Source organism: Grus americana, chromosome 22 (assembly GCF_028858705.1).
Source record: "Grus americana isolate bGruAme1 chromosome 22, bGruAme1.mat, whole genome shotgun sequence".
Classification (NCBI taxonomy): domain Eukaryota; kingdom Metazoa; phylum Chordata; class Aves; order Gruiformes; family Gruidae; genus Grus; species Grus americana.
The window spans coordinates 2864830-2885595 of record NC_072873.1 but is presented as its reverse complement, the minus strand read 5'-3'; the positions used below and the strand labels follow the sequence as shown (position 1 = coordinate 2885595).

The following is a 20766-nucleotide window of genomic DNA, read 5'->3' as shown; positions in this document are numbered from 1 at the left end:
ACCGAAGGAGCATGGAGGACCCGTTCTTTGAGCCTGGGGGGCTTCGGGCTGGCCCAAGGCCTGTGGCCACTCACACCCCGGATGGGCCAGCACCCCTCCTGGCTTTTATTTGCCCAGGTGCCAAAGGGCAGGTGGAAGACACGGGACTGCAAACAGTGCAAGGCTTTTAATTCTGACAGGTATCACCCCTCATGGGCACGGGGGTGGGGGTGGACCCCCAGGATGGGCTCCAGAGAAAGGGACAGAGGGGCAGAGAACCCCAGAGGGGGGGGCCCGGCGTGGGCGCTCCCCCCTCCCCGCAGCACTGCCAGCGTCTGCCCCCGCGTGCGGGCGGCTTCGCGCTGTTGCCATTTATAATGCAGAACACGGCACCGGCGCTCACAGGTAGAAAGAAGCTGCAGTCGCCCCCGCATCATCATCCCCCCCCACACACCCCCCCAAAAAGGATAAAAGTCTCTGCTTAAGGCAAATCATGCTCTGCCTCCGCCCGGAGCTGCAGGTGGGGGGGGACGAGCTCAGCCAAGCCCCAAGGGGAGACTGGGGCAGCCCGAAACACCAGGGAAGGGCCGGGGAGGGGGGACCTGTGTGGCCCCCCCATCCCCTGCTGCAGGGAGCAGGGGGGGCACAGCCCTTGGGACGAGGGCCGTGAGCCAGGCAGGAGCTGCCCCTTTGACCCCACGTACGGAGGGGCAGAGCCTGGCACGGGGTTCGAGAGGGGACGGACCCGTGTCCTCGCTCCACGGTGGCCTTCTCCTCCAGCCCCTCTTCCTCATGGAACCGGGGCACAAGTACAGGAGTCTGGGGGTTACAGATGAGCGCCCAAACCCCGTGTGAGGGGACGGCAGTGGGGGCATCAGACCCGGAGGAGGGCAGGGTAGGGGTTTGGCACACGACAGTCAGTGGTTTCAGGGCCCCAGTTAGGGGGAACGGCGATGGGAAAAGGAGCTAAGCACCCCCCAGCTTCATCTCAGCGCTGTTAGTAGGGGGCATCCGCTCCCGGGGGGCCACAGGGTCCTCTCCCGGCTGTCCCCCGGCCGCAGAGAAATGTCCGGTGAGGGCAGGTCCCCGCTGCTCACGGCTTGCCGGAGAGCTCGCTGACCCGCTGGCGGAGGTGGAAGGCGAACTCGAACATGGTGGCAGCCAGGCTCTGGTGGATCAGGTAACGGGGCAGGCGACCCTGCGGGGAAAACGGACAAACACGGAGCCGTGAGTCAGGGCAGTGCGGAGGCACGGAGGGGTTCGGGGCTGGTCCCCGTCCTGACCCGGTGCTGCCGGCCCGCGGTGAGGGATGCACCAGCACCGCGGCGGGGAGCTGCCGCTTTCAAGGAAAGCCGCTCCGGGGGAGGAACTGAAACACGTTTTGATTTCTCTAAAAAAGCCCTGCACGACTCAACCTCAACCGCCTCGGCCTGTGCTCTATTATGTGAGATGTAGGGAGAAAAAAAAAAAAAAAAAAAAAAAATCCTTGCCTCTGCGGGGGAAGGAAGCTGAGGCAGGGCTGGGAGCAGCTCCGGGGGCTTGCGGAGGGTCCCAGGGCACAAGGGGGGTCCTGAGTGCAGGCAGCTAGGGCAGAGATGGCCAGGCAACTGTCCTGGGGGGTCAGGTAGGCACAGGAGGATCCCCCACCCCTTGGATTGGGGTGTTTCAGCAGGGCAGGAGGTAGAGACCTTTCCCCGGAGCAGGTTTTCTCTATGACATGGGCGCCAGGGGCCATTTCAGACACCTCCCTGAAACGAGCTCCGGGGCGAAGCTCCGTCACAAAGCTCCGTCACAGACACAAACACACACGTGTGTAATTCTCACCCTTCCTCGCAGGAAGGGATGAGCCATGTGCTATAAATACTTCTTCAGGGCCAAAGGAAATAGCAAGGCGGCACAGAAGAGGGGTCCGGGCACCAGCAGAGCCCTTCAGGAAGATGGTGGAAGCAGTTGACAGGCGGGTTATTAATAGCTCGGCCGCTACGGCATTTCTTCCAGCAGCGGAGGCAGGCAGTGGGCGAGTGCTCTCCGGCCCGGGAAGCACAAGGAACATCTTTCCTTTCCGAGCCCCATCTTGCACAACCAAGCGGGTTCGTTATCCCTCCCAACTCGCTCGTTACGGAGGGGCGGAAGAGGCACGGGAGCCAGATCCGCGAAGGAAAACACATCTCCGGTGCAAAGAGGCAGGAGGCCGTGTTCTGCCCTGCCCCTGCTTTGGCTGCCCAGGCAAGCGCTTCTGGCAAATCCTTTGCAAAACGTTTCGCAAGGCGGGCAGGAGCTGATCTACTTTGTGGGGAGGGAGGGACGTGGGAGGGGAGGGGGCTGCGCAGCTTTGCAGCAGAGCGCTGATGAATGAAGCCTTTGTGCTCGCTGCTGCAGCGCCATTACCACGTCAACCTTCAGCGGAGGAAGAAAATGGGCCAGCTCCGCTCCCCCCATCCGCCTGACCCCGGTTCCCTTACACGCTGCCTTTTGTCTGGGCCACCAGGAAGGACTCAACATGCAGCTCCGCAAATAGCTGCAGATCTGGGCCGAAAGCGCCTTTCCCCGGGTGCGGACACAGCCCCGTGCGCCCCAGGGGTGCCCGTGTTTGTACCAGGGGGTCTGGGAGCAGGGCACGCAGGGCCGAGGGAATCGCCCCTTCAGCGGGTTCCTGGGAGCCCCAAGCAGGCAGACAACACCATTTTCAGTCCCCAAAGAGGGTAAAAATCTCCTCTCCCCCAGTCCTGCATGCAGAGAAATGTGAAACCCCCAAGCAAGATCTCTGCCTGGTAAGGAAGAGCTTTCCCCACCTCACCCTGGGGCATCTTCAGGGAGCAAGAGGGTGATTTTCAGGTAGCATTTAAGCTCTACCAGCAGAACTCAAGTCCCTTTAGGGCAGCCTTTGATCAGGAGCCGCTTTCAGAAGCGGCCAGCAGGACTGCAGCCCCACACCGCTCGGCCGGGAGCACAGAGCACACCCTCAGCACGCAGCCTGCGCTTCGCGGGGGATGTCGGAGCCGCCTGGAGAGCTCTGCTGGGGACAGGATACGGCCGCAGAGCTCACACATCAGCAAAGAACTGGTTTTACCTTCAGGTCTGTGTTGAGAATCCAGATGAAGGTGCAGACCCTGGGGTTGCTGGGACATTTCAGTACGATGAATCCTCCGGGTCCGTTCTCGCCCCTGCGGGGAATCAAGAGCAAAACCGTTCTCTGGGGTGCACCGCACCGATCCTGCGCTAGCTCCTGCAGCAGCAGCCACCCCCTCCGCCTGGCAGCAAGGACTAGAGCCCAGCGGGGTAAGAGCAGATGCGCAGAGTGCCCGGGAAGGTATCTGCTTTGGCTGCAGGCACACGAGCAAGCACGGCAAGGAAGGTTTCCCACAGGTGCTTTGGCAGTGGCGGTGCCAGGGCTGCTGCAGGGCTGCGGGCTGAGAAGCAGCCTCTGCCTCTGGACCGTGCCAGCCCAGCCAGACGCTGGCTCTTCACCGCGGGGAGGTTTCTGAGGCACAACCCTGTGGAAACGGGTGCAAACGAGAGGTCCCTGGAAAGCCGAGCGGCCAGGGAAACCCTGCGCTGTCAGGACAGGCTCGTCGCGGAGAGCCTCGTCACTACAGCCCCCAGATCCTTCTTTGCACCATCTGATCCGTCTCGGAGACAAGAGCCGTGCTCACACACAGAGCCCAAATACAGATTTCCCTTCCCTGTTCAGGAGCACACTATTTTTGCTGCATACGTTTGTAAAAAGATTTTTCTAGGCCCTGAAGTCCCCAGCTCTTAAATAGACTGAGGCAGCTATAACGGCTCTGAGTTAAAATGTCAATTACTTTAACCAGATTATTAGGAAAAACAAAGTCAGTGCGCGAAGTGGCACAGCTGGGCCCCAGGCACCGGAGCAGACAGTAACAAGGAGTCCTTGTTTGATGAGTCCATCGCCAGCCGAGATCCATCGCCAGCCGGGCGAAGCTGTCCCTTCGGAAGGGGAGAAGCCAAAGACCTGCCGACACTTTGGGAGCCAGTCCATCCTGACGCAGCTTGTTTCACCCACGGGACCATCTCTCAATGTCCGCAGCCTTTAAAGTCAGTAAGTGACTGGCTTACGAGAAGCAAAAGGCATCCGAGAGGCTCAGAGCGAGCCACAGTCAGCTGTTTACTGCCCCTCAGAAATGGCAGCTGGCCCTGTTTGGGAATTAACTGTTACATAAACAGGATGCGGACTGGGTTGGGGTTTGCGCTGTTACTGGTCGGCACCTCCACTCCCCTGAGCAGAGAGCTGGGAAACGCCCGAGCAACACTGAACAGCACGGAGAGTTTCTTTAACAAAGGAAGAAGAACAAGGGAAGCAAGGTTTAGTTCCACAAATAGATTAGCTTCCTGCAAACGCTGCCAGAAAGACAGCAGGGTTTTCATTTAAGTGGCTCTTTGCCCTAAGCTTAAGCAAAGCGCCTGTGTCAGATACCAGCTGAAAAAAAAAAAAGGAAAAAAATTAGAACCTGCCTCTTACCTGACATACTTGGAGAGCGGAGGCTTCAGGCTGTGCGTGGTCGACATCCCTGAGGAAATGTACCTGTCTCTTCTTCTCTCGATCCGGCGCACGTTCACAAAATCCCTAAGCAAAGAAAGGGCGCTGACTGCTTTAAAATGTGCAACAGGACTTTGAAGGAGCAGATCCTGCTCTCCGGACTGCTGGGAAAGGCTGTGGCAGAGGTGTGTCAACACGCGGACAAAGCACAGCACAACGCTGTTATCAGGGAGACCGACGGACTAGATTTTGAGCTCCGAGACTCCTGCCAGAAAGGTCTGGAGGAGACTTCAGGGGCTCCCTGCCTTTGGGAGCGTCACCCACGCAGCCAGCCAGCCCTGCCTCATCGACACTGGGAGCTCCCGGCCAGCGAAGAGCGGCAGAGCTGGGGCAGAGCGCTCTCCCTACAGTCAGATGTTTCTCTCCGTGTTTTAGGAGGGTGTTTAGGGGCTCTGTACAAACCAGACAGTGGAATAAACCGACCTCGGGGAAACAACACCGCCTGCGGCCCCAGCTGCCACGTCGTACGAGACGATCGTGTTGTCTTCAACCCGCTGCAAGATCTGGGGTGGGGGGGAAAGAAAAGAAGGGAGGTTTCCTCAGACTGTGCCTGCAGGTTCCACACGTGCCAACAGCTGGGTGATACAGAGCCTCCCCTAAAACAGCAGCAGGATTCAAAGCATCCAGAGCGTCTTTAGCAGCTGATCTGAGGCTGAAGGGGACAAACTCGTTGGCAGTGTGTGCACAGGTTTGTCTCCTGCCCCGGGACCAGTCCCTCTGCCTTTTGGAGGGGGGGGGCACAGGCGTTGCCTCCGGATCCCCGCCACACCAACAGCGCAAAACGCCTAAAACCTACCAAGCAAAAAGCAGGCTTGGCTCAGCCGCTGGCCCATCTCCCTGCCCACCTCATGGGCTTTTGGATAGGCACACGCATGCAGCTGGCTACCGCAGAGCATTCGGATCGTACGGATGAGCAGTGGAGATTTAACGCCTCAGCGACTCGGATCCAGCTAAGCTCCAGTACGGCCTGGGCACCGCCAACAGCCGGTGTTGGACTGAGAAGCTCCGACTCTCCGCTCCAAGGAGCTCCTGTGATTAAGCCATCTTTGTCCGGCACGCTCACCTGGCAAGCTGCCACCGTTCTGTTCCACAGGATCATCTTCTCAGGCTGGAGAATAACCTCCTGGTAAACCGTTTCAGCAGAGCACTGCAGGAAAGCCTGAGGACAGAGCCAGAGCAGTTAGCCAGTCCCCCTCTCCACTTCACTAAGATTATTTTTAAGGAATGCAAAGAACAACTGGGATAATACAGGAGGGGAGCCTGGCCTGGCTCTAGCGCACGCAAAGCCAAGGCTGTCACCCCTCTGCCACAGCGCTCTCGTTCCCAGGGGCCCGGAGGGCACACGTGGAGTTGGAGAGGTCAGACCAGACCTCAGGTGTCAGCAGTCATTGAACTGCTGCCTGCCAAGGTCCGCGTTGGTGTAAGAGAGGGCAAGTGTCCGTCTGTCTGTAACACGGCGAGACAGACGGACCTCAGGGCTGACTCAGGCTGGCTCTTCTCCCACCCTCACCCCACTTTATCAGCAGTTCTGCTGTGTACACGACTGCTTTGGGAAGTTGCTGAAAAGCTCTTCTGAGCTCCAGCACGGACACCATTCATTTCTCCACGTCCCCGCGGGCCAGGGGATCTTTGGAGGCAAACGGTTAATGCAGTAAAGTGGGACCATCCAGCTTTTCCTCGCGAATACAGAGCTGCTCCATCGGCAGCTCCTGCCAGCGAGGCAACATATGCACTGGAACAAAGAAAAGCCACCGCAGCACCAATGCTTCATTAAAGCATGGTTTACAGCCAAGCCACTCCAGCGAGAGGGCACAGAGCAAGGCACTTCCGAGCAGCTCTTCTCAATGCCAGGCAGCAGCAGACGCACACTCAGCCCTGGTCTTGCTGGCAATTAGTTGCAATTAGCCTCCTTGGTCAGATTAGTCCTAGATGCTGGGGTTGGAATCAAGTCTTGCAGTCACCTGCTCCCACTTCTACCAGCAGAGACTGGGGCCCAGCATATTTACTGGGGAGTTTGTCTGCCAGCCAAGGGGCTTTCCTGGAGAGATCCCCTAGAGCGTGCAGCGCAGTTCATCTGTCTCAAGCAAAGAGAGTGTGCTTTGCAGGCTGACCTGTCCTGCCAGGGCTGGGAGACAGCATGAAAGCTGAGCCGTGGCTCTGAGCAGAGCAGTCACTCTTTGCCGGTACCACACAGGCTAAGGAAGCGATCCAGGAAGGTTCTTACCTTTAAAATAAAGGTCTTGCCATGGAAAGGTATTTCAAAAGTGTAAACAACATCACCAAAGTCCTGTGCAAGAAATAAGAAAGTTACATTTAGGTTGGCAAAATAAATCACTTCTATCTGGGGTAATGTCTGCAAGGGCTGCGGCTGCAGGAGCCATCCTGCCTCGTGTGTCATTCTCAAGGACCCTCTCCAGCCCTCAAATGTCCCCCGTCCCCCAACACCAGGCAGCGACCCCAGTCCGGGAACTGCACCGAGCACATCTCGGATGCACGTGTACAAATTTCCATAAACAAAACAATATCCAGAGCAGCAGCAGTGATGAGACAGAAAAAGAATCTGCCCCATGCCAGCCTGCAAACTCCACGTCAAGGTCAAATTCTCTTTGTAGCAAGCTACCAACACCAGGGTAAGAGAAAGGGCTTTAGTTTGCCAACACTGCTGTTGTTACCTACATCTGAGAAGAGACTCCCTGGAGGGGTTAGGGATGGACAGATGATAACCTTTCATCATTAGCCCTGTGTTAAACTCTGATTAGTCTATTTAAATCCATCCCCCTTTGGATAAAGAAAACAATCTGCCCAGCTAGTTTGGCATCAGACAATGGATCACTTGACAGGGGAATTTTAAATACCAGATGAGACTGCAGTTTGCAGGACTCTCACCCCAATTGCCTTGCAAGCCCACAAGCAGAAAGCAAGGTTGGTTTTAGGGGGCAGAGACGCTGCCCCTTTCTCTCCACCCTTTGGGGAGAGCTGTAGGTACCCCGGAAAACTCTACGCTGTAGCCCAGGGCAGGAACCAGCGTAGCGAGGCAACAGGCAGGGCAGGACCCGCTTTGCTTTGTGTGCCTCTGTGCTGCCTGAAGCAAGAGGCGCAACTTGCAGACCCCTTTGGCAAAGCTACGTGGGAAGACGTACGGCACAGAGACCTCCCTGATTTACGCTCCAGCACCCGCAAGGTGCCTGTCACGGGGAAGGGGGGACGCAAACGGCTTTGGGGGTGGGAGGAGCAGTCTGTGCCCCATGCTCTCATGCTCCTGTGTGGGCCAAAGCTGGCCAGAAAAGCCAGACCCTGGTTTGGTGTCCCTGGCACGCTCAAAGGCACCTTGCCGTGGAGCAAGGGCAGAAGCTGCAGCCACGGGGCCGGCGTGCCTCCACTGCTCCCCACGCCACGGCTCCGCATCCCAACGCCTACCAAAGGTGAGCTGTCCGCCCCTGCCCGCCTGCTGTCTAAAGGGAGGAGCAACGGGCTCTCTCCTGTCAAACAGGAAGGCAATTAAACGTCTAATTAAATAAGAGGGGATTTTACATTTAACTGAACTGGAATAGATTCCTAATTCAATCAGGTAATTGTAACGCTTGTTAATTTTTCATGTCGCAAGGAGGTTTCAAAAGCCTCATTTGTCCTCCCGTTTTTGCTAAGCCATCCGTGCTTTCTGCCGGCAGCGCTGCCTGGCAGGTGGGGTGGGGGGACACTTGCATTGTTTTTCTCGAACTTCCAGTTCTCCTCCTGGGCGAGGATTTGGTCCACAACCTCCATCGCATCTTTGCCTTGTCGGACATACTCTTTCTCCTAGGAGAGGAGGGAGTGTATCATTAGCTGAGTTTGCAGAAAGCCTGAAATGCGTGTCCAAGGCCTGCAACCCCCCTCCCGGGGCTGGCAGAGGAAAAGGGGATATCTCCCATTACCACACCGCAGAAATCTCTTAATTTGGGTCACAGAGGCCTCATTTTGGAGCTCAAAGTCACGCTCCCCGCCCTGGCTCATATCCACACACCAGCTGCGTCTACCAGTGAGTCTCCCGCCTTAACGTAAGGGTTTCCAGCAGGCAAAGGGCTACGAGATGCACAGAGCTTCCTGCTGTGGAGGTGCCAAAACTGGGGCTGAACGGCAGCAGAACCACTTGGAAAAGAGCACAAAGCAGCCTGTACCCAGCCAGGCTTCAGGGAGACGAAGGACCGCCCCGTGAGCCACAGTTCAGCGGGGGCGGTTCAGGCGACGTCGTTCTTGGTACGTGACCGTGTAACCAGGGACGGGAGAGGGAAAGGGAGAGAGGGACAGGCAGGAGGCAGAGCTGGAACCACATCCCTGGGGGATGCTGCGGAGAAGAGTGCGCAGCCCTGGGGAAGTGCGGACCCCCTCCCGCGGCTGCCACGATGCCATCGGTCCCGGGGAACAGCCTGGTGCCGAGGGGCGGGCAGAGCTCCTCGGCCAAATGTCCCCAGAACAGAAGGCTGTGAAATGAGGGACAGCAGCCTCTGGTGCTCTGTGGATACAGCACCCTGATGAGGCTGCAGGATTGTCAGAGACTCCCACAGCCCCGGATCAGCCTGAAGACGACAGGCAGGGACAGCCGGGCTCAGGCCACACTGCCTCTGTTTACCTGAGCTGTCAACGCCTTCCTCCCTGCACCTTCCTCGTCTGACTCGTTGTCCGACCCTAGGGGGGAAGCACGCAATTAACACACAGTTGATGAAAACCCCACTCGCACAACCTCCCTCGGACAGACAGTGTCCGATTCCCGCACCCTATCCGATGGAAAGGGCTGTCAGTGGACACAACCCCGGACGCCTCCGCACCGCAGCCGGCTGGCAGGCGCTGCTCTGCTCTCCGGAAGGCTGAGCACAAACCGGGTGTCAACTACACCAAGACAACTGCTCTGGTTGACGTCTCCTCGCTCCCGAACAGGGGAGGTCTCCAGAGCCAGCACGAGGCGGTGTCACAGGGCAGTGGCGTGCTGCCAGCTCTCATCCTCACCTGCCTGTGGCAACTCGCCCCCGTGCCCTCATCCCGAGGGCAGCATTTTTCAAGTACTTCAGCCGCAGCTAAGAGCGTTTAATCCCAAGACCACAAAAGGCTCCAGTTTCCCACAGAGCTGAAGCCAGGCGCGCCGGGCTGAGCACGACTCCTGCCCAGGCACAGGCGCAGTGCGAGGAAAGGGGAGCCCGTTTTGCAGTGTCAGTTCTTGGAGGCTTTGCCACCCGTCACTGCCAAGGGCCGGGATAACGAGACAGAGCTCGGGGAGGAGGTGATTATGGAGGTGACGAGACCCAGGAGGAACAAGCCTGGGAAACGAGGAGGCCCAGCTGCCGGCGAGGTGACGGCAGAAGGGGAGGACAGCACATCTTACCTGCAAAGGACTCTGGTGGGGAGTAGAACTGTCCCTCGGAAAGGGCTCTGGGGTAGAGCAGGGGGCCGCGAGAGGCTGCAGCCTGGGCTGCCAGGTACCCTGCGAAGCAAAGCACGAGGTTTTACACGCACGGCATCCGGCGCTTCAACACCACGGGATCCTGGGGCCCCCACCACAGCCACCCCTACTCGACCACCCTCCCAGCCGCTTTCTTACAGACACAGCTGGTCTTTTCGCACTGACACCAGCCAGCCCACAAGCTTTTCAGCTCCTATTGCCTCATCTTTTGTTTGAGACATTTTATCTGCATGGAGATCAATGGGCTCTTTTGCCTGTCAAATCCAAAGGCGATTAAGCATCTAATTAAATAAGAGCTTCCCCTGGAAGCAATTTGGAACCTGAGCCTAATCCAATAGAGGCATTAAACACTTGATCATTTTTCATCTTAAAGCCTCCTTGCAAGACCCAAACATCCTCTGGTGTTTTCCAGTCAGTCAGTGCATTTCTGATCGAGCCTCGCTTGACAAATACTCCTTCGTTTACATGCCATTTCCCAGTCCTCTTTCGTCAGTTAAGCCTGGGAGAGCGACAAACTCCTTTCACTGCTTTAGGAACGGGCAGCCGTGCCAGTCCAGGCTGAGCACCCAACTCCCTAGAAGGACCCCTGGAAGTTACAGGTGCCCGGCACCGCAGGGGAATTTGTAAAGCATTAGGTCAGACTCGATCTCCATTTAGTCTGACCTCAGTGACCAGAGGCTGTAAAATTTCACACACCATAACTCACGCCGCGCCCCTGTAACGTGTCTGTGACTGAAGCAATCCTCTCTGAAAGGTCTCCAGCCCAGATCCGAAGACAGATATCCAGAGACGGAGAGTCCAACAGTCCACCTGGCATTTGTCCCACTGTTTCAAAACATTTTCTCCGATGCGGAGGTGAGCTCTGTTTCCAACACGTCTGGCTTCAGGATCCAGACATTGGGGAATTTGGCACGTTTTTCTCCACTCAATTAAAAGATGCTTTTTATAATCTGGTATTTTCTTCCCCTGAAGGGACTTATATACCATAACAGAATTGAGTCAGGCACTTACCGTCACAGCCAGCCTGGAGATCACTTCTCCATAAATGTCATATCTGTCAAGGTGCTGCCAAAGCAGCAGAAACCCCAGGCCTGGTACTCTCATCTGCCAACTCCTACCAGAGAGGAGCAAAATACTTACATCGTTCCTCTTCTGCTTCCTGAGTTAGGACTTTAAAATCCAGGAACCAAGTCTCTAGCCAAGCAATGACAAACGAGACGATAGGAAGTAAATAGCCAAAAGCCCCTTTGGTCAGAAGCTGAGTGGAAGAAAGCAGAAACCACAGGGAGTTTACACAAACGGGAAAACAGCAGCATCAAGTAATCACAAAGCAATCCCCTGTGAGCCCAAGGAAACCAACCTCAGAGAGGATGACCTTCACGATCAGGAAGGCACTGGATACCAATGTAGTGACCTGAAAAATAAATTTACGTATCTCAGATCCCTGCAAACTCCAGGCGGAGAGAGAAAACTAAAAACAGGAAAGCGAAAATTGCCTTCTTACCGCTATGACCCACCAGTGGCGCAGCTTTACGATTGCATAGGCCAGCAGCAACACAAAAAACCGAAAGAAAGCCAAGACCTTTAAAAACAAAAAGCCGTCGACACTAGTCACTGCCCTTGTCCCTCTGCCAGGCGCTGGGAGGACACAGACGCAGGCCAACTCCCGAGGACCTCGCCACCTTGACAGATGGGGTCAGGGCTGCAACAGGACGGGCTGCGTCCTGCCCAATTTCACTGAGCCAGGCTGCAGGGAGACCTCAGCCCCCCTCCCGGCACACAGACTCTCCCTGCCCAGCCTTCAGCCTCGCCACCCCTAGCTCCAAAGCTGTTTCCTCACCTGCAGCAGTCTGGGATACTCACAAATATATCAAAGAAAGAGGTCTTAAATTTGTATTTGATGATTTCATTCTCCAAGTTCTTCTGAATGCCATCTTTGGTCTGAAGGGGAGACAGGAAACCAGAAAGCTATTGAGTGCACTGATAAGAAACTAATGGTAGAAAGAACCCGGCCAAGCGGTGACCGGAGGTTGCCGCCAGGTCAGGTTATGCATCAGGCATACAAATGCCTGCTGCGCACACAACGCGGGCTCATCTGCCAGCGCAGGACCACGGGAGGATACAACAGCCCATTTCACCCTCGGTTTCACACCGCGGAGCGCGAGTCGGGCAGCCAGAACTGGAGCAGCACACGGGTACATTAAACATTTCCACGTAGGGGCTTTCTAACGCCGAAAAGCCGTTCCTTTGGCTCAGCGCATCCGGCGCCACAGGATCACAACTCTCACAGCCTAAAGCCCTTGGCCGGACAACACCTCCCACGCTTGCCCACTGCTTCCATGTGTGGCTTCAGGTGACAGACTTCAGCTGTATGGGAGGAGATGCGGGAAAAAAAAAAACCAACCCAAAAAAACCCAAAAAACCACAGGAAACCACTTCTCTAGCACCTTCAGTAACGCACTGAACAAAGCATCTCCCACAGCTGGACAATCAAAACATCTCCCCGTGAGGGCTCTCAGGGGGTCACTCAGCAACCTGGTGGAATTTAAGCTGCGATCATCCTCGTTGTGTAAAGCACCAAGAGGTCCCCTCTCCTTTCTTCCAGGCCAGCTGGCTTCCCACGGCTCGCAGCAGTGCCGAGCTGCCCTCCAGGAAATCCGACAGGGAAAGTCAACCGGCAGGTTCAAATGTACTGGCAAAGGGGAAGAGGGAGGAGGACGAGGGACACGCAGCAAGGAAATCCAAAAGTGGCAAAAACGCTTTCTGGGATCCTGTATGGGAGCATGGAAAAAGCTCACAGAAGAGCTCTCTCTTGCCTCACCTCAAGACAATCCGGGGCTTGACAGCCCTGGTACTTTTGACACCATAAATCCTGTTCTCGGGAGCCTGAAATCGCTGTTTATGAGGAAGCGGATGGCTCAGGTAACTGGAACAAATGCTTCACCTTTAGGCTATTGGTTTGAACGCAGCCCAGCTGGCCTGGAAGATGGTATAGGCTGACAGCTGTTTGATGATCTGTGAGAAACAAGTTGGTGGATCTCAGGCCAGTTCTTGGCAGCCTGGTGTCCTGGCACCCTCTGGTCAGACAGTCCAAGGACAGAAGAGGCAGCCATCGGGAAGCGGTCCCTCTAGGTCAGGGCTGGTGCTTAATATTCAGGGAGGGAGGGGGGCAAAGCAGTTCTGTGCTATTGCTTTATCTGATCTGCGGCTACGGGACTCACGCCAGCTGAGCTTTTGCTGAGCTGCCACTGAAAACCTCTTCCCCACACCACGACTCCGCTATGAGATGCTGCAGGAGGAACGAGACACAGGGAAGGCTTTGGATTATGATTTCTGGGAGATGTTTTCAGTTTAAATACAGGCCACTGCCACGAACAAGGAATAAGAACCGTCTGAGGCATCTCTCTGTCTCTGAGAGCAGCAAGCTCGCAGAATTACAGTTTGCAGGCAACAGACATTTAACGAGGGCCAATTTGCCCAGCTTATCTTGCAGCGAAGGAAACCGTTTGATAAAAAAAGCATTAGTCATGATATAAAATCGTTGCTCTTCATAACTAGGCAAATAAGCTGTCCTAATAGCTTTAAATATGCAGCATCTCGGCTCGGGGCCCAAATATCAGCAGTTAGTCATTCATTAATGGCTACCTGCAAGACCTACGCTCAGAATCACCCTGGTGACCGCGCTGGCAGATTATCTCCCCGGGGCTGGATTTTTTGATTTGTAGACAGCACCTCTCCAGAGAGCCCAGAGAACAGGGACAAGAGCAGGGGGCCAAGGTCCAAGCCAGGCGTGCAGGACACCATCGGCATCACTGGAATGCTGGCTGAGAGAGGCTTTTTCCTAGATGGGGGGGGGGGGGGCAGGGGTCTCTTCAGGCTCTCGACACCGCGCAGGCGGCTGCAGCGGGCAGCGCAAGGGAGCTGCTGGCTGAGACAATCTGTTAAGTGCAGACACCGCAGGAAATAAATGGGGTAGAGATAAGAGCCGCTAAGTGAGCGCAGGATCCAGTGCTGATAAATAAAGGCCAGACACCGGCAGGGCTGCACGCAGAATCGCTGGGGTCTATCTGTTCATCTCGCCTCTCTGCTCAGGTTGTTCCACGGGAGGACATGTAGTACCTGAAACCCGCCACCACCACAGCTGAAACCAGTTGGGACCAGTTCAGGAAAAATAAAATAAAATACAGCCCAGGGAGTAACTCCGACCTGATGGGACCAAGGTAAATAAACTGGATTTCCCTCGTCATCGCAACAGTTGACGTGTTGAGCAAACACAGCAGCCTGCGCAGACGTGACAGCCACTGCAGAGGACCAAAACCCTCGCAGTCCCCTTCGCCAGTCCCTCATGCAGTGGAGCAGCATCTCTGGCTTTCAGAAGCTGAGATCAGTAGCAGTACGTTGGGACCAAAGCTCAAAGCGCTTTTTGTCTCTGCCCAACAGCTGGGCGGGCAAGAGGAGGGTCTGCACATCCTACCTCACTCCTCCGATGAGAACAAGACCCTGCAGCAAAGCTGGCAGCTGCTTGGCAAACACAGCGAGTGGCTTCGCTTAAGGCAAGGGGAGCAGGAGAGAAATTTGGCCAACTGCTCAACCTGGCGATTCCACGGGCCCCAGATCTTGTTACATACTCTACGACATACAGCGCTACACACGACGGCGTTAACGACCCTGGACAGCCACAACAGAGCCCGGTTGCAGGAAATGAGCTGGACTTTAGTTTACACTAACCACGCAGCGGTTTCTCAGCCAGCGCAAATCAGCAGAGTGCTGGGAAGAACAAACAAAGACTTGGCCCAAGACTCCTGAAACAGAGCAATTAATGCAGAGGGAACAGAATTTAAAAAGCACAAGTTAAAAGGGTAAAGAATCCACTGATTTGCTTCCCCCAACTTACATTCAATTCGATTATCCACAACAAAGAGATGAAGAGCAGGTCGAAGGTGACGAAGAGGCAAAAGGTCCTCCTCACATCTGAGATGGCTTTCCTCTTCTCCGGAGAGAAGTAGCAATACGGGGAGAAGCCCTGGCTCTGGGAGAACGAGGTGCTGATGGACGCTATGGCTGGGAGGCTTCGTTCCAGGTTGTGCTGCAGGTCTGTCGGCTTGCTCATCCTTGGCCCAAGTGACTTGGGTCCTACGTCAATCGGGGCAACATCTGCCAAGTCCGTGCGTCACCTGTGCGGAGACACAAAGGGGACCCTCAGGCCTCGGGTCTCCGGATATCCCTTCTCCTCTCCCCCTCTAAAGGCAGATATTCCTATTACCAAATCAGATCCTGTCTGGTTTATATGATTCCTGAGCAAAAAGGGTAATATTGGCTTTTTGGGCTGCCAAAGAGCGTCCCTCCCTGAAGTGAAGATATCCAGGGCTCACCCCAGGGGTGCCCCATCTCACCCTGGCACCCCACGTTCACCAGCACAGGCAGGACCCCTCCTCCCTCTTGCTCCCTGCAGGGAAGGAGGAATCAGCTGCAAAAGGCTCAGGGGGTCTGCGGAGCCACCAGCAAGTGTCACCGGGACCCAGAGGCAGCCACCCAGAACAGGCTCGCAGCACAGCGAGCCAAGCTGGCGGCTACAGCCAGCGGCCAGAGCAGCAGATGGCAAAGCCCACGGAGATGCCATGGCAGCAGGAAAAGGGGCCTCAGGATGTTTCCACGGAGGCCCGTGATTCGAAAGGGAGCAGTCACAGGGATCCCGGAGCCACCCCAAGCTACAGCAGCCTCCTCTGCAGGGATGGATGCGAAGCTCCCAGGGGCTCCGTGTTTTGCACAGGGCAAACCGGGAAGCCTCGGGGAGCCGGTCACCCCATCGGCCACAGATCCCATCCTACACGGCCGGGAGAGGAGCCTGCTCACTTCGGGAGCGGGACACCGGGTTTCACACCCAACTCTGGCCAAGCGAAACACAGCAGGAAGGCAGCAAGGGAAAACGCTGCTCTCTGTCCCGGCCGCGGCGGCTGGCAGTGCCGGGCACACAACCCCAGCGCAAGCGAGGTGTTGAGGTTTGAAGGCTGTTTTCACGCAGCCCGTGCCAACCATTGTATTAAAATTTTTCCTCTCCGTCAGCAAGGCACAAGGAGGCCACTATGTTAATGGACCGTGCAACAAAGCACACACTGGAGACAAACAAGGAAAGCGGATGCCAAAACAGGTCAGGCCAGGGATCTGTCAGTCCCCGGCTCCGCCACCTCCGAGTCACCCATGGCAAAGGCATGGCTACGAACTCCTCTGCAAAACACTCCTGCTTAAGGACATTTTGCCTCCAAAAAACCCCAGATTCTTTGCTGCATTAGCTACCGCACCAGCAGTTCTGCATCCTCCAGGATCCGAGTGAGGTTTGTCTGTCTACGGCAGATCACGCTTGCAGCAACCAGGAGGCTGCAGCCACGCAATGTCCGAGGAAAAAAGCCCCGAGACCATGCCCAGACCTGCAGGAAGGGGCAATCCACGGGGCAGGCGAAGCCAGGGGTGCTGCTGAGCCCCACCAGCCACTGGAGCAACTGCAAGAGCTGAGCACAGCCTGATTTTGGGCAATTTTGGGTCCCTGCGCCAGCAGCTTCTGCGTCCCAGTCCCCGGGGAGTGTCGGGGCTGGAAAGGGAACAAAGCTGGACTCCTGTCAAGTCCCTGTTAGTCTCTCTCGGAGGCACTTCGGAAGGAGCTGGAAGACTTGTCACTTCAGATCAGCCGCAACGACCACGGCCCTTCGCTGCTCCGAGCGAGGGGCCCATCTCAAACTGAGAAAAGTTAAAGACATCTGTGAGCGCTAAATAATACATCACCTCATGCACGGGCTGCCTCCTCCTCTACGGCAGGGTGTCGCCGCCTCCTTCCCTCAAACACCACTTTGCACTTAGGCAGCCCCCCATAACTTTCACAGCGCTTTAAAATCACCCTGTGAGACTCGCCGGCCCCGCTCCCCTGACGCCCAGGCGGCGCTGGGGCTACTCTGCGGCACCGGAGACGCGGCAGAGCGCAGGGACGCGGTAGCTGGCACGAGCCCCCATGCAGCTAAGCCGGCCTAAACCCAACAGTGTTTAAACCCAGCCTTCCCAGGGAGGTTTAACACTGCTTCAGAAGCACACCCATTCCAAACCAACCAGCAATAACCAACTTCTGGGGAAGAACTGGCGACAAGGGCTTTACCTTCAGAGCACCGTGGCACAGAGCAGGGTTTTGCAGAAATATTTTAAGCCCAGATGAGGCCCCTGAAGTGGGGCTGCTCCCTCAGGCAAGAGAAAGCTCAGAGCAGAAAGAGCAGGGGCTGGATCTAAGCATGTATAAATGTGCCTTTTTCTGGGTGACAGATAAATTATTGAGCGCCCCGGTGTTGTATTATGCATTCAGACATCCTCCGCAGCCTGCACCGCACCGGCTGCCGAGCCGGGAGCCGCTTTCGGGGGCTCTCGAGCGGCGCAGCTCCGACAGCCGACACGACAGGCCGGGGAAGCGTGAGTGGCACACGCTGCCCAGAGGGACACCCTGGGTGACAGTAACACGGTCCGAAGGGGCACCTGCACCTGGGACCCCTGAGGGCTCTTCTGGTTAAAAATAAAGGGGCTCTTGGGACTTGAAGGAAAGATATGGTTTCTTTTTGCTGGTGAGACCTCCTGTTTGGAGGATGAAGTGGGAGGCGAGAGGGGCTGCAGGGACGTGAGCCCACGAATCCCAGCAGGAAGCAAACGCACAGGGCAGGCGGGCGGTGAAATCCTGAGAAAACACCAAGTGCCAATACCCAGAGACCGCTGCCACAGAGTTCCACATGGCAAAACGCCGGCAGCTCAGCCCAGCGCCAACGGGACGCCAGGCACAAAAACGGACCCAGGACCTGTGCCGAGGCACGGCCCGTCCCTGGGAACGGCCAGAGCTGCCCCTGCAAAGCCCCAGTGTCACCCCTCTCCAGTGTCACCCCTTTCCACTCTCGGCTTTTAGATTCAAATCACAAGCTTCTCATTAGCACACGTTTGCATGTTAATGACATGTCTTACAGTAAGAAGCCTTTCCATCTTGTGACATCGCTTCTCCTTTCCTCCTGCGCCCCCGACTTCCTATTAATGTGTCTTCTCAGCTCACATGATGGCTTCAACAGCTAATTCTCATATCACCTCTTCTGAGAGTTACAGCCTTTGCACCAAACACTGCGCCAGGAGACAAAACGCCTGGAGAGCGAGAGGGACGGGGCCTCTTAGAGACACCAACTGCGGGTGTTCTACCGGACACTAACACGTGTCCGAGCTTCCTAGCAGGGAGAGATGCCTTTAAAACAAAAAAGGTAAAATATTTTAAGTAAATTAGGCACTCAACTTCACTCCAAAAAACAACCATGAAGTGGTCCAACCACTGCACAAGCTCCGTCATGTTCATGGTGTGGATACCCCACAGGACCAAGGCTGTTTGGTTTTTGATCCTGCAGCAAGGGCACGGTGCAGAGCTCTGCGGCGAGCTGGCTTCACACCCTGTCCCCTAAAGCACCTTCCAGGGCTGAACTTGAGCCCGTGCCTACGCTCGGACAGGTCACCCTGCCAGGCACGTTACGTGCTGCTCCCGGCACGAGTGACAGCGAGCAGAGGAGGGGGCCTGACAGGCACCAGCCGTGGTAAAGCGGAGTGACAAGGGGGATCAGGGCCGCAGCTTCGGTCTGTCCGTGAACAGCCGCTGCTGCGAAAGGCCAGGAGCCACCGCTGCCCGAGTTCAGCACCCGAGCAGGCGCAAGGTGCGAGCAGAGACCCCCGGGGAGCCCATCCCCTCCCCAGCACCGCAGGCAGAAATGGGGAAACTCAAGAGGGATGTGTGAAAAGTGCATTTCCCCGGAGCCACCGGCTGTTTTCGCTTGCAACCCCTTTGCCCCAGTCCCTCCACGTGCGAGCCATGCCCTGGGGAACCAGAGGAAACGGGCTCCTGGTGTGGCAGCCCCTCGGTGCCCGGTGTGCCGAAGGCAGGAGTGGCTCGGCCACATGCTCGCCGCGTCTCAGGGAGTGGGCAGTGTTCAGCCGTCACTTCTCCAAGCCGCTCTCTTGCTCCCACATGACGTGTCAGGGGAGCTGCCTGCAACCACCTCTGGAAGCGCCATGAAACCCCGCAGCGTCCCAAGTTTCCCCCCAGCCCCATGCGCCGGCTCAGTTGAGCTGCTGCCCGCCACCGGCTGAGCCAGGTCCTGTCTCTCCCCGCAGGCAAAGGCGTCCCCGTGGCACCGCGCAGCCAGGCCGGGTGCTGCCTCCCCCCACTGACCCCCTGGCACCAGACCCCCCCATTTGAGAAGGCAGGGAGAGGCACGGCCTGCCTGAATGTTCAGGAGGGCTCCTGCCCCCGGGAGCCGCTGTGGGACCCCACTGGCAGCGTCTGCTGTCCCCACGCTGTGACCGAGACCCTGGTCACGCCTCGCCCCGTCCCGCACAGCCACCGGTGGGTTTCGTGCCGCAGAGCGGGATGTTAAATGCCGGGGACAGCCCAGGTTTACGGCCAGAGAGAAGCTTCACGCTGCCGTGACCGCAGCGAGAGAGGGTCTCCAAGGGCTGGCGGAGAGCAGCGATGGCCACCAGCCTCACACCTCCGCGCTCCACGGGATCTCGTCTGGTCTCACACCTCCGCTCCATGCTCGAGCGCACCGGGCAATCGGACCCTCGCGGGAGGGGGAAGAGGCTCAGGGTCTTTGTGGAGACCCTGGACCCGAAGTGGCGGGATGTGTCCGTGATAACAGCGTAAGCCAACCACCGGCATGAACCTCCAAAGCCGAGCGGCCTGGCAGCCCCCCGAGCCAGCGAGGGATGCAAACGCCACGGTCTTACGAGCACCGGGATCACCGCAGGATATTCTGGACGGAGCCGTTCAGGTCACCCTTCACCAAGGGACTGACCGGGACCCCCCCAGCCCCCCCGTGCTCCCGTTCTCAGGCGGGAGCAGATTCCCCGGAGCCCCCCAGTGCCCGTGGGGGTCAGGGGAGAGGCAGCTGCGGGAGGATGTGATCGAGATCAGCCGCTGCTCCTGCACCCGGCCGCGGGGCCCAGCACCGGGCGGGGGTTTGGAGTGAGGCCGGGGAAGCGCCGCAGCCGCAGGAAGGGCTCCCGGGGACAGCCGCAGCCCCGGACCCGCCGGTGAGCCCGGGGGAAGAGAGCACGCCGAGGATCCCCTCCTGCCCCGGGACCACCCGGGGCTTCCCTGAGGAAGGTGCCCACGGGGGACCCCGCACCACGGGCCACCCGGGGGTCCCCGGGCCCAAAGCCTCAGGGCGACCGGCAACGGGCCCCCCCAGGGACCCGGTAACCACTTCCCCCCCCCCCCAGGACTGAACCGGGCCCCCCCTCCCCAGGGACAGTCACCCCCTGCGGCCGCAGGGCCGGGCCCGGGGATGGCGCCGAGTCCCCGCCGGCCCTGACCCCTCCGGGGCCCCACACCCCGCCAGGGCCCGCCGCCCGCGCACCGCCTGGAACCGACCGCCCCGGGAGCGGGGCCGGGTCCCCCCTCGAGGCGCTGGGTCCCCCCGCGGCCCCGGCCCCCCCCCCCGCTCGTAGCGGTACCTGCCGCCGCCCGGTGCCGGTCCCCGCCGGAAGCAGATCCCGGCGCGAGCCGCTTCCGGCCCCGTGCGCGGCGCCGCTGCCACCTCTGACCCCGGAAGGGAAACGCGAGTCTGCGCCGGCATCGACCACAGCCGGCCGGGGGGCGGGGGGGGACGGGACGACACGGACCCAACGGGGGCGGAGGGAGAAACCATTCCCCACGGCGGGGGGGGGGGGGGGGGGTCAGTGGGGCTGGGAGGGACCATTCCCCACGGTATGGGGGGGGGTCATTTGGGTGAGGGACAGA

At 57.9% G+C, this 20766-nt stretch overlaps 1 protein-coding gene across 2 annotated transcripts; it reads right to left on the bottom strand.

Moving 5' to 3' along the window:
- Positions 1–147: 147 nt before the first annotated feature.
- Positions 148–20606, bottom strand: STARD3 (StAR related lipid transfer domain containing 3). Of its 2 annotated transcripts, none has more exons than XM_054801787.1 (15): positions 20481–20606; positions 14866–15145; positions 11835–11912; positions 11476–11553; positions 11332–11385; positions 11112–11229; positions 9894–9992; positions 9147–9202; positions 8243–8335; positions 6765–6827; positions 5604–5699; positions 4964–5043; positions 4463–4567; positions 3050–3143; positions 148–1177 (listed from the first exon to the last, which is right to left on the bottom strand). In XM_054801787.1, the coding sequence occupies exons 2-15, from the start codon at positions 15079–15081 to the stop codon at positions 1073–1075; spliced, it is 1335 nt and encodes a 444-aa protein (XP_054657762.1). In that variant the 5' UTR covers positions 15082–15145; positions 20481–20606; the 3' UTR covers positions 148–1072. The 2 variants fall into 2 exon arrangements, with proteins under 2 accessions (XP_054657762.1, XP_054657763.1); XM_054801788.1 differs by lacking the exon at positions 20481–20606 and adding an exon at positions 17955–18183.
- Positions 20607–20766: the final 160 nt, after the last annotated feature.